The sequence below is a fragment of the Protopterus annectens genome, chromosome 10.part0 (genome assembly GCF_019279795.1).
Source record: "Protopterus annectens isolate FY-2018-M chromosome 10.part0, PAN1.0, whole genome shotgun sequence".
NCBI lineage: Eukaryota > Metazoa > Chordata > Ceratodontiformes > Protopteridae > Protopterus > Protopterus annectens.
Genome location: NC_056744.1, coordinates 1,812,448,846 through 1,812,467,489, shown reverse-complemented (window position 1 = coordinate 1,812,467,489; position 18,644 = coordinate 1,812,448,846). Strand labels below are relative to the sequence as shown.

The window sequence follows — 18,644 nt, the reverse complement described above, 5'->3', positions numbered from 1 at the left end:
GGTACAGTGACTAGCTGCACTATTTTATGCAGAAAACACTATGGAAATGTTTATCACAACACTAAATTAAAGTTTTAAACAGAAAAAGGAACATGGAGGCTCTAGAGAATGCTTTTAACTGCAGATAAATCAGTTATATGATATACTCCTTGGCAGGAAAATCAGAGCAACAAACAGAGACTTAACAAATGGAGACAATTTCCAGTTAATACCTTTTACAGAGTGAAACTAGCTAAAAACGTTTTACAAACAGCGAGACAGTAACAAAAGTGATTTAACAGACCGAGTAAGACAGACAGTTGCAGTACAACAGTGCAGATCAGTTTATAGCAATAAAGTACAGTAAAAAGTAGGTAGCAGACAATAAAAAGTGCAATAAATGGTAAGAATAAGTAATAACTAGTAAAAAATAAGCAAGAAAGCAGGATACTTATTGTTATATATGACAGATCAGAGTTCTGGTCAGTGCCCCTGCTCTGTTCAGCTCAGTGTGAATAAGCAGAAACCCTCTCAAAGATAGGGCTTAAGTGCCAGAAGGTTCAAACCTGAGACAACTTTTAAAAAGCTGAAAAAAACCAATGAGGTGCTTACTCCAAGCCTTAGACCAGGAAACCTTTACCAGCCAGTGACTAATCAACACCATCCTCTCACTAAAGTGAAGAATGGCTTCTGCTATTCCAAGATGGCCTGGAAAATATGCTCAGAGCAAACAGCCACTGCAAACAAACAATCAGGCCCAGAGACAGCAAACCTAAACTGGGCTATACTACAGCTACTAGCTACACTATTGTAGACAGAAAACACTACAGAAATGTTTGTCACAACAGAAAAACAGCAGCGAGACACTAAATTAAAGCTTTAAACATAAAAAGGAGCAAAGAGACTCTAGAGAATTATTTTTAACTGCAAATAAATCAGCTATATGATACACTCCTTGGCAGGAAAATCAGAACAACAAAGAGATGCTTAACAAATGGAGAACATTTCCAGTTAACACCTTTCTCAGAGTAAAACTAGCTAAAAAAGCTTTACAAACAGTGAGACAGTAACAAAAGTGATTTAACAGACCCAGTAAGGAGTACAGTTGCAGTGCAACAGTACTGATTAGTTTATAGCAATAAAATACAGTAAAAAGTAGTCAACAGACACTAAAAGTGCAATAAATGGTAAACCAGTAACTAGTAAAAAATAAGCAAGAAAACAGGATACTTATTGTTATATATAACAGATCAGAGTTGTGGTCAGTGCCCCTCCTCCGTTCAGCTCAGTGTGAATAAGCAGAAACCCTCTCAATGGTAGGGCTTAAGTGAGATATGCCCATCAGGGGTACATCGTGAGTCTAAGTAGTGCTGGAACTGAAACAGATCTGTAATGTGAGATATAGCCAGCAGGGGCACATCCTGACTCTAAGTAGTCCTGGAACTGAAACAGATCCATAACGTGAAATATACCAAGTAAGGGTAGGAGAATTTAAAGCCAGGACAGTAGATGAAATAGCCATGTAATGACTGGTATCATGTTTTAAGTGGGGGGTACAAACAGACTAGTAATAGGAATACCTACTAGTGACCAGATTAGCAATGGAGAAAGTGGACAAAGCCATGCTGTTACAAAGTCGTGCAGCAGAGCCACAGCATGTTACCTGCTTATCCTAACCTGCTGTAAGAGTATTGGCACTCTGCCCTTGAAGCTGGAGCTATGGTTACAAGAGAGAGCACTATAGGTAGCTGTTTTTTTTTATTTTGTTGAGATGAGTAACAGAGGTTTCCTGTATTTATGGGGAGAATGCCAGTATATGTCAAGGAGCTATTTATGAAATGAACCTGTTTCTAGAGTCAGTATTGAAAGTTCTTGATAAATAGTACAGATTTGTAAGTTTTGGGAGGAAGTATAGAATTTGTGCTTTGTGCATTTTAGGTTGGTAAAAGGAGTATGCACGTGAGGTGTGGACATAGAGGGACTTCAGTTTACAAGGAAGTAAGGCTCCATTGAGAATTAGTTGAGCAAAAGCAGAGAAGCTTTGTTCCTACATAAGCTTGAATACCAGAGTTTCTGGTAAGAGTGCTGCCTTTCCTGGTGGGATGATGAAAGGACTTGGTATCCCAGGTTTAGGCATGGCTGAGAATGAATAACAAAGTACCTCTGGGACAACTGTTTTGTCTCAGTGTTGAGGGTTACAGGTAGACCCCCTGTGAATGAACCACAGGAGCTACACACCATGACTGCTGTCATCCACCAGTATGACATGCTGTTTTTGTTAGTGACAATTACTTTGTAACATTGGATTATTTAATGTGTGTTTGTATATCCTGTGAATGTAATAAAAAATATTTATTTTATACGTATAATGTAGAGCTTTTTTCCCTGGACCTACATTGAAAATGGGCTTTGGCCCAGTTGGACTATCTCAGCAAAACAGACAAACATAAATAACTAAATATATAAATAAAAATTATTGTGATTTCACTGTTACATTTTTTTACCTGTAAACTAACAGAGTCCCACTAGCAATATGTGTCATTTTGCAAAAGGAGCCAGGAGCACGGCCTTGTTAACTGATCAGCTCAGAGTTGTATTGCACATGAATGGAGAATGCAGGACTTGAACTGAGAACTATATGGTAAAATTCACTGAAATGTGGTCGACTCTACTGTACTACCAAACATCAGTGTAGATAAGTAAGGCTGTGAGAGGCTAATGTGCTTCAACTTATAGTCCTTTGACTGAGTTTTTCTTTCTCTTTTTGCATGTTGCTTAAATGAATAGTTAACGGTCACTGCTGAAAATAGGGGCTTGTGTCGAGCAGTTTTACCCAGATAATGATCACATAAAATACTCACAGGATGAAACACGTCCTCTTGACACACACATCACAGCAGGCTGAACTGTGCTGGGGGGAAGCAGGATGTTAAGGCAAAGTGAAATTTAAGGGAAAACATCGCTAGTGGGCAAATCCACCAAGCCAAACATCTGCAAAATACAACCTAGTGCCATATGTGGAGGTGTGAAAGGTGAGGTGATACTTGTGCATTATTCTTAACCTGGTGGTGGTTGGAGAGACTACCCAAGGCCTTACGTGGTTAGTGACAGCTTCAGATGGCCTGAGAGTGTTTTCAGTGTAGGAACTTTGTTTCCAAGCTTCTGGTCAGTATAACATAGCTGACGTGGACTCTGCACTTATTACTGAATCTGTTCATCTGCTCATAGGGATTGGCCAACGCTTACTAACTTAAAATAAAAAAAATCCTAATGCAGATTATTATCAAAACAAGCTATGTTAGAGTAATTGTGGGTGTTCTTATTTATTTCTCTGTGATGTTTCTAAATAACCTGCATTCTTTACAAATCCTGTGATTAATGACTCTGGTATAAAATGACCACCACTGTGGTCACATGCATAGGCTAGCAGGTAGCCTTCAGTCTCTGATAACAGCAGGCTTGATATTGGAACAAGCTCACACTGCCTGATAGTCAGTCAGGAAACATCATCTGTCTCTCAAGTCATACAGTCCTGAACATTCATAATGGATAATGATATGTTTTTCACCAGAGGCTCAACAGAATGATGGGAGAATGTATGGTGGAGGGAAAAGGTACATGGGAGGAGAACCATTATCTTGAAGAAAACACAACTCACCTCCATGCACCTCAGAATGTGGAAGATAGGCAAATCAAGTGAGGACATTTTAAAAAGGAACATCTGTGGCCACACTTTCTGTCAATTTTCCAAAAACAATGAACTTCTAAAACTACTTTTGAAATTGTGATTTTATTGTTGTCACCTGACTTTAAAGATGTATACACACACACACACACATACACACACACACACACACACACACACACACACACACACACACACACACACACACACACAGGAGTAGCTCTTTGTTGAGCAGTTACTCTATGACTGGTACTAAAAGACAAGGGTCTGATAGTCCCAATTCAGCATAAGCTAATGGCAACCACCAGAGTCCTATGCCTGATTCCATAAGAGAAATTGAGCTTGCTACACAGAATGCAGTCAGTGTTGTGCAAAAGTGAGTTTTGCCAAAGTATGTGTTTGACTAACTGGAGAATTTCATTCAAGTCATTGGGTATTCACAACAAAGCTGCAGCTCCTCCTGTATGAGGAATTAGGTACCACAGACAGTATGAGGTGTGAAGCCAGAACATCTACACTACCTAGCTCCACATACAAATGGAGCTGTAATGCAGGTATTGGGAGTTGGGAGATTGCCAAGTTTGTCCCCTCATACAATTGATTGTGTGTGTTGCATGTAGTCCTCCATACTCCTCTGGGGACGTCTCATAATGCAGCATTCATAAAAAAATTTAAGTCCATGATAGGCTAGTGTCCCCACATGCCCATCTCTCTACTTGCAGAGGGTCAATGCAAACATGATGACTGTACTGTCTCTCATGCCTGTACTCACCAACCCACCCTACAGAGGGAGCTGTTGTGCTGAAAAGCCACATGGTTTTACAAGTCCATTTGTATGTCAGATCTGGTACTGCAGGCAAGAAGCCTGCATGCAGTACCAGGTTTGACATACAAACCGAAGTGCCATGCACACGAATTTTGACAAGACTTGGTGTGGCCACTGAGTCCTCTGGGAAGCTCAGGCAGCACATGCAATATGTTATTGGGCTACAGAATGTTATAGATCTCATCATCTGTTCTGGATATAGCAGTACTCCATTCAGTTCAATACTTTAATGTTGCCAGGTACTGAACTGACATGAATCCCACTCTTCTGAGATAAAGTTAACCTGGGGCTGGATGGATTGTACAGTTTGTTCTGGTGAGAGCAGATGGCTTCACAGTCCTGCTCTTGCAACACTGGGCTTTTGGAATTCAGCCCAGAATATACTAATTCTGAATCTCAGAAAAAACAAGTGCATTTCACTGTATTAAAAAAAAAGCACCAAGAAAACTGCGAGGCTGCTAGCCCAGCTAGTGGGAATTTTGTAAATAATTCTATGTCATTTGTAAATATTAATATGATTTGTATGCTTGTCTTACAAATGTAAGAAAAAAATATTATGTGGATATTAAACTACTGGTGCAGAAGGTTGTGTTGAACTGTATGTATGTACCGAGCTTCAAGAATGTAACCATAGTGTACCCTACTGGAAAAGAACAGAAATGTATATAAACTATAGTTGGAACATACAGATTTAACTTGCAAACCCTTAAGAAAATAAGTTGAAAAGTAAAGTGTTTTACAGTTACGTTTCAGTGCAGCAAGCAGACACATTGTCTAGAGGTAGAGTTTTTTCTATGGTCTTGAAACAGAAATAATTATTAGGTTTAAAATGTAAAGTAGTGTTATTGCTCTGTGACTTTATAGCAGCTGCACATCTGAGATATAAGTATTTTTTGACACGGAGGTGCTAAATTCTAAGCATCTGTTTAGCCTGGAAATTGGGAGCAAGTGACAAAGAGTGATGCCATCCAGAGCTGACCCAGCAGTAATGTTTTGATACTAATTTGGGAACTCTAACAGAGACTGTGCATTTTGTATCTTGTCTTGGATCTGAAAACATCCATTTAGCACTTCTCATCTTCATTTGCCTTGCTCTGTATGTATGTTATTTAGAGCATAGTTTCTCTTAGATATAGATGGGAATATAGTAAAGATTAGTTTATATGTTTGATGTATTTATTTGAGACTGTCCTGCAATGTTGTTTTAAAATATTTCCTGTGATTTTGAACTCTGTAATCACTGTGCTGAGTTATTGAGTATTGTCTTGTTCTTTTATCATTTATTATTAAATCTATTTAAATCTTTTAATTGTGGCTGGTTTATTTATATATATTTAAGCTCTTAGAGTACTTGCATATGTATTTGGTGGTGCTGTATAGGCCACTCTAGTAGCCTTGAAAGTCTTGGTCACACTTACCATTTGGATAATAGTAACATCACACAGTAGGATTGGTCACCCTTTGGGAAGGGCCTTATAGTAGCTGATAAAGAACTGGTTGATGGCAGTGATAACTACCTTTTAGTCTGGGAAGAAGGGGCATAGCTAGTAAACCTGTGCCAGCCTTTCCCAGGAGTGTGTGTGTGTGTGTGTGTGTGTGTGTGTGTGTGTGTGTGTGTGTGTGTGTGTGTGTGTGTGTGTGTGTGTGTCTGTGTGTGTGTGTGTGTGTGTGTGTGTGTGTATAAATCAAATCTCAAAGTGTGTGTGTCAGCTACTTGGGCAGGGACACGAAGCATTGGTTGGACAGAGTGTGTGCTGGGGGTTTTGGCTTGACTGCACGGCTGAGATCTTAACCCTATAGCTATGCCAGTGGGGACTCATATTGGGGATCTGGAGAAAGAGGTAGAAACCAGCTCCAGACTGACTGTTATCTCTGTGTGTCCTTAAGGGAAATTGTACTTTACTGTGTGTGTACTTGTCATCCTCCCAATGTGTATGCCCCTCACTGGTGCTAGTGGTGAGGATTGAAGTTCCTTGATTATTGGGCCAGTGCAGGGGCGTCACAAAAACAATATGGTGTAGTACTATTTTTGTAACAGAAAAGGTCTAGCAAGAGTGCTAGATACAATAGATCATTTTTAAGATGAACTTTTTATACAAGAGCGGAGACATTCAGCAACTAAGAGGGTAAGGATAATTCACCAGATGCATTACAGTTACAGGATCATAAAAATTCATGGATTATTAAACTTCTAGATGAGTCATTGTATATTATGCTCAAGTGATAAGGGAATTTAATCTAACTTTAAGGTGAACATCTAAAGCCAGGTGGAATTTGAAAGATATACATACTGTTACCTAATGGAGTGGGTAGTTACCAAAAGGGGTCTCATATCAATCCATCATCCCAGTTAAACTATAAATAAATAAATATATAGATATGGGGGGAGACTAACAGGTTGACTGATTGCTACTGGATTATGAGCCAAGTCTTGTTATACAGAGCTAATCCGGTTGAGGTAATAGCAACAAGAAATAAAGTTTTCAAAGACAGAGATTTTAGATTAGCTATACTCACTGGTTGAAATGGGTGCACTGAGAGGTAATGAAATAGGCAAATCCTGTCACCCCCCCCCCAGGATAAATGTCATCCCAGATGGCTAATTGGATTTTTCTGTTTGGAGACGTGAGGAGATGGCTGAGGCAGTTTGCTCTCACTACACCAGTTGTTTTGGAATCCAGTCATTAACATGTAATCATGTGTGCACATTTTCATTCATGAGAAGAGGGCATAATGACAGAGGTACTATAATGCCGAGGTAAGAGCATGAAAGATCATGACACCTCTAACAGCATGCAATAGAAAATGCAAGATTACCAGAGAAATCTTCAGTGTACTAATAAATCCTGAAACATGCATAGCAGGTTAAGTGAATTATTAATTAGGTGACTTGTGTTACCGTTTCCTAACAATTACCTTTGCCTAAAGGGGAGCAGACCATTACCCCAGGTTAAAGAAACTTACTTTGAGTTGAGGTCTCTTGCAAGACCAAACTATATGAGTCTCAGAGTTTAGGTCAAGAAGATGTACAGCTCTTAAGGATGGCTCCAACTGTAGGGACAAAGTTGGGGATCTAAAGTGCATAAAATAGGCACAAGGATGCTGGAAACATTAGCTACTTGCACAAGGATCCTTCCCCCCAAAAATAGTGTTCATAAACACTTCTTGCATTCAAATTTCCTTCAGACCTCACCCCCTACCCTTGAGCCTATCAGATAACTCAAGGATGAGGCAGGAACATGGGTTATAGGTTGCAAAGGTAGTTACTAGGCATGCGGTCTGGTAGAACATTGTGACCTAGCCCAGGTACCCAGTTGTCGCAATGCACTACCTGATTAAGTGACTTGCCCAAGGTCCCATAGCAGGCAAGTGAAGGCTTAGGAAATTAAACCCTGTACCACCGGAAGTAGCTTATTAAAGAGCTCATATCCTTAATCCACTGTGCCCTCTGCCAGACTGTCATCAGGTCTGCAGTCAGTAACCATAGCATTACCTCTGTGCGGAGCCCCTACAATCAATCTTTTCCCCTTCCTTACCGGATAAACTTCCTTGACCACTGCATGCAATCTTCTTCCCTGGGAATGGCAGGAGGTAACAGCTTGCTCTAGACTGAAGCAGGTCTACACTTCTTTTGTACCTGCGTGACAACTCAGGTTTCTGTAAAAAAAAAAAAAAACAAAGTAACTCAACTTATTGCTTAGCACAATCCAGGAATTTCTAACAGACAGAAATGTATGGTTAAGGCAAGGCCTGCTGAACTGTTAGTAAAGGCCTTGGTTCCTTGAAAAAGAACATTAAACTTGTAAGGTTTCCAAGAAATGCAAAGACATCATCATAGCTAGGGAAAAAGTCACAGCTCCGTAAACAACTGAAACACTTTAGTAAGTAGATTTTCTTGTTAACAAAATAGTACTAGTTTATGAGAAAATATACTAGTTTACAACACTAAGTGCAGAGTAATAGGTTTGATTCTTATTCTGAGTAACAGCCAAGGCATAGTCAGAGTATGGGGATTCCCCCTGCCAGTATTCACCCCTCTTGAGTGTTCCTCCTTTTTCAGAGAAGTTACCAACTTCTGTAAGACTTGCTTTACATGGATATGTGTGGTTTAGAACCATATATTTAAGTATATGCATTTTTATCAACATTAAAACCCATCAGCGTCATAACCACTGACAAATCAGAAACACATGAAAACAGTTACTATATTTGCTTCACAAACAATCAATAAGTACAATAAACAAAAACGGAGGAAATATGCATTGTCTTGGATGTGCTACTGCACTGTATGCAACATGATGCCCACAAACCCAGTACCGTTACCTACAAGACAGTGCATATATTCACAACTACACACAGACATGCTGTTTATTAAAACACATGCCGAGCACAAACCCAGTACCGTTACCTACAAGACAGTGCATATATTCACAACTACACACAGACATGCTGTTTATTAAAACACATGCCGAGCACAAACCCAGTACCGTTACCTACAAGACAGTGCATATATTCACAACTACACACAGACATGCTGTTTATTAAAACACATGTCGAGCACAAACCCAGTACTGTTACCTACAAGACAGTGCATATATTCACAACTACACACAGACATGCTGTTTATTAAAACACATGCCGATCACAAACCCAGTACCGTTACCTACAAGACAGTGCATATATTCACAAGTACACACAGACATGCTGTTTATTAAAACACATGCCGAGCACAAACCCAGTACCGTTACCTACAAGACAGTGCATATATTCACAACTACACACAGACATGCTGTTTATTAAAACACATGCCGAGCACAAACCCAGTACCGTTACCTACAAGACAGTGCATATATTCACAACTACACACAGACATGCTGTTTATTAAAACACATGCCGAGCACAAACCCAGTACCGTTACCTACAAGACAGTGCATATATTCACAACTACACACAGACATGCTGTTTATTAAAACACATGCCGAGCACAAACCCAGTACCGTTACCTACAAGACAGTGCATATATTCACAACTACACACAGACATGCTGTTTATTAAAACACATGCCGAGCACAAACCCAGTACCGTTACCTACAAGACAGTGCATATATTCACAACTACACACAGACATGCTGTTTATTAAAACACATGCCGAGCACAAACCCAGTACCGTTACCTACAAGACAGTGCATATATTCACAACTACACACAGACATGCTGTTTATTAAAACACATGCCGAGCACAAACCCAGTACCGTTACCTACAAGACAGTGCATATATTCACAACTACACACAGACATGCTGTTTATTAAAACACATGCCGAAAGCACAAACCCAGTACCGTTACCTACAAGACAGTGCATATATTCACAACTACACACAGACATGCTGTTTATTAAAACACATGCCGAGCACAAACCCAGTACCGTTACCTACAAGACAGTGCATATATTCACAACTACACACAGACATGCTGTTTATTAAAACACATGCCGAGCACAAACCCAGTACCGTTACCTACAAGACAGTGCATATATTCACAACTACACACAGACATGCTGTTTATTAAAACACATGCCGAGCACAAACCCAGTACCGTTACCTACAAGACAGTGCATATATTCACAACTACACACAGACATGCTGTTTATTAAAACACATGCCGAGCACAAACCCAGTACCGTTACCTACAAGACAGTGCATATATTCACAACTACACACAGACATGCTGTTTATTAAAACACATGCCGAGCACAAACCCAGTACCGTTACCTACAAGACAGTGCATATATTCACAACTACACACAGACATGCTGTTTATTAAAACACATGCCGAGCACAAACCCAGTACCGTTACCTACAAGACAGTGCATATATTCACAACTACACACAGACATGCTGTTTATTAAAACACATGCCGAGCACAAACCCAGTACCGTTACCTACAAGACAGTGCATATATTCACAACTACACACAGACATGCTGTTTATTAAAACACATGCCGAGCACAAACCCAGTACCGTTACCTACAAGACAGTGCATATATTCACAACTACACACAGACATGCTGTTTATTAAAACACATGCCGAGCACAAACCCAGTACCGTTACCTACAAGACAGTGCATATATTCACAACTACACACAGACATGCTGTTTATTAAAACACATGCCGAGCACAAACCCAGTACCGTTACCTACAAGACAGTGCATATATTCACAACTACACACAGACATGCTGTTTATTAAAACACATGCCGAGCACAAACCCAGTACCGTTACCTACAAGACAGTGCATATATTCACAACTACACACAGACATGCTGTTTATTAAAACACATGCCGAGCACAAACCCAGTACCGTTACCTACAAGACAGTGCATATATTCACAACTACACACAGACATGCTGTTTATTAAAACACATGCCGAGCACAAACCCAGTACCGTTACCTACAAGACAGTGCATATATTCACAACTACACACAGACATGCTGTTTATTAAAACACATGCCGAAAGCACAAACCCAGTACCGTTACCTACAAGACAGTGCATATATTCACAACTACACACAGACATGCTGTTTATTAAAACACATGCCGAGCACAAACCCAGTACCGTTACCTACAAGACAGTGCATATATTCACAACTACACACAGACATGCTGTTTATTAAAACACATGCCGAGCACAAACCCAGTACCGTTACCTACAAGACAGTGCATATATTCACAACTACACACAGACATGCTGTTTATTAAAACACATGCCGAGCACAAACCCAGTACCGTTACCTACAAGACAGTGCATATATTCACAACTACACACAGACATGCTGTTTATTAAAACACATGCCGAGCACAAACCCAGTACCGTTACCTACAAGACAGTGCATATATTCACAACTACACACAGACATGCTGTTTATTAAAACACATGCCGAGCACAAACCCAGTACCGTTACCTACAAGACAGTGCATATATTCACAACTACACACAGACATGCTGTTTATTAAAACACATGCCGAGCACAAACCCAGTACCGTTACCTACAAGACAGTGCATATATTCACAACTACACACAGACATGCTGTTTATTAAAACACATGCCGAGCACAAACCCAGTACCGTTACCTACAAGACAGTGCATATATTCACAACTACACACAGACATGCTGTTTATTAAAACACATGCCGAGCACAAACCCAGTACCGTTACCTACAAGACAGTGCATATATTCACAACTACACACAGACATGCTGTTTATTAAAACACATGCCGAGCACAAACCCAGTACCGTTACCTACAAGACAGTGCATATATTCACAACTACACACAGACATGCTGTTTATTAAAACACATGCCGAGCACAAACCCAGTACCGTTACCTACAAGACAGTGCATATATTCACAACTACACACAGACATGCTGTTTATTAAAACACATGCCGAGCACAAACCCAGTACCGTTACCTACAAGACAGTGCATATATTCACAACTACACACAGACATGCTGTTTATTAAAACACATGCCGAGCACAAACCCAGTACCGTTACCTACAAGACAGTGCATATATTCACAACTACACACAGACATGCTGTTTATTAAAACACATGCCGAGCACAAACCCAGTATCGTTACCTACAAGACAGTGCATATATTCACAACTACACACAGACATGCTGTTTATTAAAACACATGCCGAGCACAAACCCAGTATCGTTACCTACAAGACAGTGCATATATTCACAACTACACACAGACATGCTGTTTATTAAAACACATGCCGAGCACAAACCCAGTACTGTTACCTACAAGACAGTGCATATATTCACAACTACACACAGACATGCTGTTTATTAAAACACATGCCGAGCACAAACCCAGTACCGTTACCTACAAGACAGTGCATATATTCACAACTACACACAGACATGCTGTTTATTAAAACACATGCCGAGCACAAACCCAGTACCGTTACCTACAAGACAGTGCATATATTCACAACTACACACAGACATGCTGTTTATTAAAACACGTGCCGAGCACAAACCCAGTACCGTTACCTACAAGACAGTGCATATATTCACAACTACACACAACATGCTGTTTATTAAAACACATGCTGCAAAAAAATAGCAATGCACATTAACATAGGAGGTGGTCTGTCTCCATACTAAAAGAAACTCTGTCATTCAAGTCTGGAAACAATGTAGCAGCTAGCTCAACTTGTCACTCAAGTTCGTTAGTAAACTACTAAAGACCATATTACCCCCTTCTTGTGTTTACAAAGACCTGATCCCCCCAAAATAGTATTACTCACACATTGCACACTGTCTCTATATAAGGCATTATATGTCTCTCCCCTCCTAATAGAATATAAACATTTTATTCTCTCCTGTATTTTCCTGCTATGTTTTACCAACATATGATGAACAGCATGATCACATGACATGACATCGGTCACATTCTGAGAAGTGCAGGTGCACCTTTCTACTGCCCTGTACATTTTTCCTGCACCAGGATGTAAGAAATAGGAACTACTGCTCACATACCTGCAGAACTTACAGATCCCACTGCTGGAAATATCCTCACTCTTAGGAGTAATAACAATCTTACTAGTATTAACGTGTCTGTTACTCTTAGGAGTAATAACAATCTTACTAGTATTAACGTGTCTGTTACTCTTAGGAGTAATAACAATCTTACTAGTATTAACGTGTCTGTTACTCTTAGGAGTAATAACAATCTTACTAGTATTAACGTGTCTGTTACTCTTAGGAGTAATAACAATCTTACTAGTATTAACGTGTCTGTTACTCTTAGGAGTAATAACAATCTTACTAGTATTAACATGTCTGTTACTCTTAGGAGTAATAACAATCTTACTAGTATTAACGTGTCTGTTACTCTTAGGAGTAATAACAATCTTACTAGTATTAACGTGTCTGTTACTCTTAGGAGTAATAACAATCTTACTAGTATTAACGTGTCTGTTACTCTTAGGAGTAATAACAATCTTACTAGTATTAACGTGTCTGTTACTCTTAGGAGTAATAACAATCTTACTAGTATTAACGTGTCTGTTACTCTTAGGAGTAATAACAATCTTACTAGTATTAACGTGTCTGTTACTCTTAGGAGTAATAACAATCTTACTAGTATTAACGTGTCTGTTAGTCTTAGGAGTAATAACAATCTTACTAGTATTAACGTGTCTGTTATTGTTGTCTCAGCCTTCTTCCAAATGAGGCTTGAAGTTGTTACCTGTCTCATTAAAAACAAACAACTGAATCTCAGTAATCATGTTCAGCAAAATGTGGTTGTAACAGGAAAATTCTGAAGAGCAATCACTTGTCTAAGCTTTTTTAAATGCTAAAAACCTCTGCCTGACTACACCCTGTTTCTGTCTGCCCTACTGGCATCCCCCAGTAGTGTGCACAACTTCCCTTAAACACATTCAAAGGTCCAACAAAAAAAAAAAAAAACCTGAAGCAACTGCCTGCATACAAGAACACAGAGAGTGGAACCCCGTACAAACCAGTAAAAGCCACTGCAAGTTCTACTTTTATCAACAAGCTGTCAGCAGTGTAGGTCTATTATAATCTTCTCTCTGTGATACTCCTACTGATTATTCTGCTGTGCACACTACTGAACCGCCCCCCCCGCCTTTTCCTCCCATTTACTGTAACAAATATATACATTTTCCCAAAGCTTTGCAATTATTGTATATTCTTATATTTTATTTATCTTGTATAACACATTTCTTTTATATTCTTATGTTTTATTCTCCCTTTTATTGTAACAAATATATACAGTTTCCCAAAGCTTTACATTTATTTTATATGCTACTTCCCTGATGCTCTACTAAATCTGCTCTTGAATTCACACAGATAAATGGACACCTTTAGGTACTGACCTGGGAGGCTGGTTGATTGTTTTTCTCTTCTCACAGCTTTCTCCAAGTCCTGGTTCATAGCTCCCCCCCCCATTTTCTTGTTTTCCTGACATAATTCTATTGTAAGTTTCCAAGCCCTGTCAAACCTGTTTTTTCATAGCTTTCCTCATACCCTGGCTCTTAGCCCCCCCCCAACCTAATCTTATTGTAAGCTTCCCAGCCTTGTCAGTCCTGCCTGTTCCCTTCCTCTTCCTCTTGAGAGTTAACTTATTCCTCTCCTGAGGTGCGGCGCCATCTTTTAAATACTAAAACCCTCTGCATGACTACACTCTGTTTCTGTCTGTCCCACGGGCATCCTACAGTAATGCACACTTACTGCATCTCCCTTTCTAAAACCCCTGACTACACTCTGTTTCTGTGTGTCCCGTGGGCATCCCTCAGTAGTGTGCAGTTACTGCATGTCCCTTTCTAACCCCCTGACTACACTCTGTTTCTGTGTGTCCCATGGGCATCCCTCAGTAATGTGCACTTACTACATGTCCCTTTCTAAAACCCCTGACTACACTCTGTTTCTGTGTGTCCCATGGGCATCCCTCAGTAGTGTGCACTTACTGCTTGTCCCTTTCTAAACCCCCCTGACTACACTCTGTTTCTGTCTGTCCCACGGGTGTGTACTTACTTCATGCCCCTTTCTAACCCCCCTGACTACACTCGGTTTCAGTCTATGTGTCCCCCGGGCATCCCTCAGTAGTGCACACTTCCTGCATGCCCCTTTCTAAAACCACTTGACTACACTCTATGTTTCTTTGTGACCCATGAGCATCCCTCAGTAGTGTGCACTTACTGCATGTCCCTTTCTAAAACCCCTGACTACACTGTGTTGCTGTCTGTCCCTCGGGCATCCCTCAGTACTGTGCACTTACTGCATGTCCCTTTCTAAAACCCCTGACTACACTCTATTTCTGTCTGCCCACGGGCATCCTTCAGTAGTGTGCACTTACTGCATGTCACTTTCTAAAATCCGTGACTACACTCTGATTCTGTCTGCCCCACAGGCATCCCTCAGTACTGTACATTTCCTGCATCTCGCTTTCTAAAACCCCTGACTTCACTCTGTTTCTGTCTGTCCCACGGGCATCCCTCAGTAGTCTGCACTCACTGCATCTCCCTTTCTAAAACCCCTGACTACACTCTATTTCCGTCTGCCCACAGGCATCCCTCAGTAGTGTGCACTTACTGCATGTCCCTTTCTAAAACCTGTGACTACACTCTGATTCTGTCTGCCCCACAGGCATCCCTCAGTACTGCACATTTGCTGCATGTCCTTTTCTAAAACCCCTGACTACACTCTGTTTCTGTCTGTCCCACGGGCATCCCTCAGTAGTGTGCACTTACTGCATGTCCCTTTCTAACCCCCTGACTACACTCTGTTTCTGTGTATCCCACGGGCATCCCTCAGTAATGTGCACTTACTGCATGTCCCTTTCTAAAACCCCCTGACTATGCTCTGTTTCTGTCTGTCCCATGGGCATCCCTCACTAATGTGCACTTACTTCATGCCCCTTTCTAACCCCCCTGACTACACTCTGTTTCTGTCTGCCCCTCGGGCATCCCTCAGTAGTGTGCACTTACTGCATGTCCCTTTCGAAAACCCCCTGACTACACTCTGTTTGTGTCTGTCCCACGGGCATCCCTCAGTAGTGTGCACTTACTGCATGTCCCTTTCTAAAACCCCTGACTACACTCTGTTTCTGTCTGTCCCACGGGCATCCCTCAGTAGTGCGCACCTACTGCATGCCCCTTTTTAACCCCCTGACTACACTCTGTTTCTGTGTGTTCCACGGGCATCCCTCAGTAGTGTGCACTTACTGCATGCCCCTTTCTAACCCCCTGACTACACTCTGTTTCTGTATGTCCCACAGGCATCCCTCAGTAGTGTGCATTTGCTGCATGTCCCTTTCTAAAACCCCTGACTACATTCTGTTTCTGTCTGTCCAATGGGCATCCCTCAGTAGTGTGCACTTACTGCATGTCCCTTTCTAAAACCCCTGACTACATTCTGTTTCTGTCTGTCCAATGGGCATCCCTCAGTAGTGTGCACTTACTTCATGCCCCTTTCTAACCCCTCTGACTACACTCGGTTTCTGTCTGTGTGTCCCACGGGCATCCCTCAGTAGTGTGCACTTCCTGCATGTCCCTTTCGAAACCCCCCTGACTACACTCTGTTTCTGTCTGTCCCACAGGCATCCCTCAGTAGTGTGCATTTGCTGCATGTCCCTTTCTGAAACCCCTGACTACATTCTGTTTCTGTCTGTCCAATGGGCATCCCTCAGTAGTGTGCAGTTACTGCATGTCCCTTTCTAAAACCCCTGACTACATTCTGTTTCTGTCTGTCCAATGGGCATCCCTCAGTAGTGTGCAGTTACTGCATGTCCCTTTCTAAAACCCCCCTGACTACACTCTATTTCCGTCTGCCCACGGGCATCCCTCAGTAGTGTGCAGTTACTGCATGTCCCTTTTTACCCCCTGATTACACTCTGTTTCTGTGTATCCCACGGGCATCCCTCAGTAATGTGCACTTACTGCATGTCCCTTTCTAAAACTCCCTGACTATGCTCTGTTTCTGTCTGTCCCATGGGCATCCATCACTAATGTGCACTTACTTCATGCCCCTTTCTAACCCCCCTGACTACACTCTGTTTCTGTCTGTGCCTCAGGCATCCCCCAGTAGTGTGCACTTCCTGCATGTCCCTTTCTAACCCCCTGACTACACTCTGTTTCTGTGTCTTCCACGGGTATCCCTCAGTAGTGAGCACTTACTGCATGCCCCTTTCTAACCCCCTGACTACACTCTGTTTCTGTGTCTTCCACGGGTATCCCTCAGTAGTGTGCACTTACTGCACGCCCCTTTCGAAAACCTCCTGACTACACTCTGTTTCTGTCTGTCCCACGGGCATCCCTCAGTAGTGTGCACTTACTTCATGCCCCTTTCTAATCCCTCTGATTACACTTGTTTTCTGTCTGTGTGTCCCACGGGCATCCCTCAGTAGTTTGCACTTACTGCATGTCCCTTTCTAAAACTCCCTGGCTACACTGTGTTTCTGTCTGTCCCACGGGCATCCCTCAGTTGTCTGCACTTACTGCATGTCCCTTTCTAAAACCACCTGACTACACGCTGTTTCTGTCTGTCCCACGGGCATCACTCAGTAGTGTGCACTTACTGCATGTCCCTTTCTAACCCCTGACTACACTTTGTTTCTGTGTGTCCCACGGGCATCCCTCAGTGGTGTGCACTTACTGCATGTCCCTTTCTAAAACCCCCTGACTATGCTCTGCTTCTGTCTGTCCCACGGGTGTGCACTTACTTCATGCCCATTTCTAACCCCCCTGACTACACTCGGTTTCTGTCTGTGTGTCCCACGGGCTTCCCTTAGTAGTGTGCACTTCCTTCATGTCCCTTTATAACCCTTCTGACTACACTCTGTTTCTGTCTGTCCCTCGGGCATCCCTCAGTCGTGTGCACTCACTGCATTTCCCATTCTAAAACCCCTTGACTACACTCTGTTTCTGGCTGTCCCATGGGCATCACTCAGTAGTGTGCACTTACTGCATGTCACTTTCTAAAACCCGTGACTGCACTCTGATTCTGTCTGCCCCACAGGCATCCCTCAGTAGTGTGCATTTGCTGCATGTCCCTTTCTGAAACCCCTGACTACATTCTGTTTCTGTCTGTCCAATGGGCATCCCTCAGTAGTGTGCAGTTAGTGCATGTCCCTTTCTAAAACCCCCTGACTACACTCTGTTTCTGTCTGTCCCATGGGCATCCCTCATTAATGTGCACTTACTGCATGTCCCTTTCTAAAACCCCTGACTACACTCTGTTTCTGTCTGTCCCATGGGCATCCCTCATTAATGTGCACTTACTGCATGTCCCTTTCTAAAACCCCTGACTACACTCTGTTTCTGTCTGTCCCACGGGCATCCCTCAGTAGTGTGCACTTACTGAATGTCCCTTTCTAAAACTCCCTGACTACACTCTGTTTTTGTCTGTCCCACGGGCATCCCTCAATAGTGTGCACTTACTACATGTCCCTTTCTAAAACCCCCTGACTGCACTCTGTTTCTGTCTGTCCCACGGGCATCCCTCAGAAGTCTGCACTTACTGCATGTCCCTTTCTAACCCCCTGACTACGCTCTGTTTCTGTCTGTCCCATGGGCATCCCTCACTAGTGTGCACTTCCTGCATGTCCCTTTC

The 18,644-nt window shown here is 41.8% G+C and overlaps 1 protein-coding gene across 1 annotated transcript in view; it reads right to left on the bottom strand.

Moving 5' to 3' along the window:
* The window catches only part of LOC122814051 (RING finger protein 112-like), a 1,095,042-nt gene that overhangs the window by 821,573 nt on the left and 254,825 nt on the right, over positions 1 to 18,644 (bottom strand). Inside the window, exon 8 of the mRNA XM_044086654.1 lies at positions 8,027 to 8,147. Coding sequence (XP_043942589.1) covers positions 8,027 to 8,147 — 121 coding nt within the window. The remainder of the gene's footprint in view (positions 1 to 8,026; positions 8,148 to 18,644) is intronic.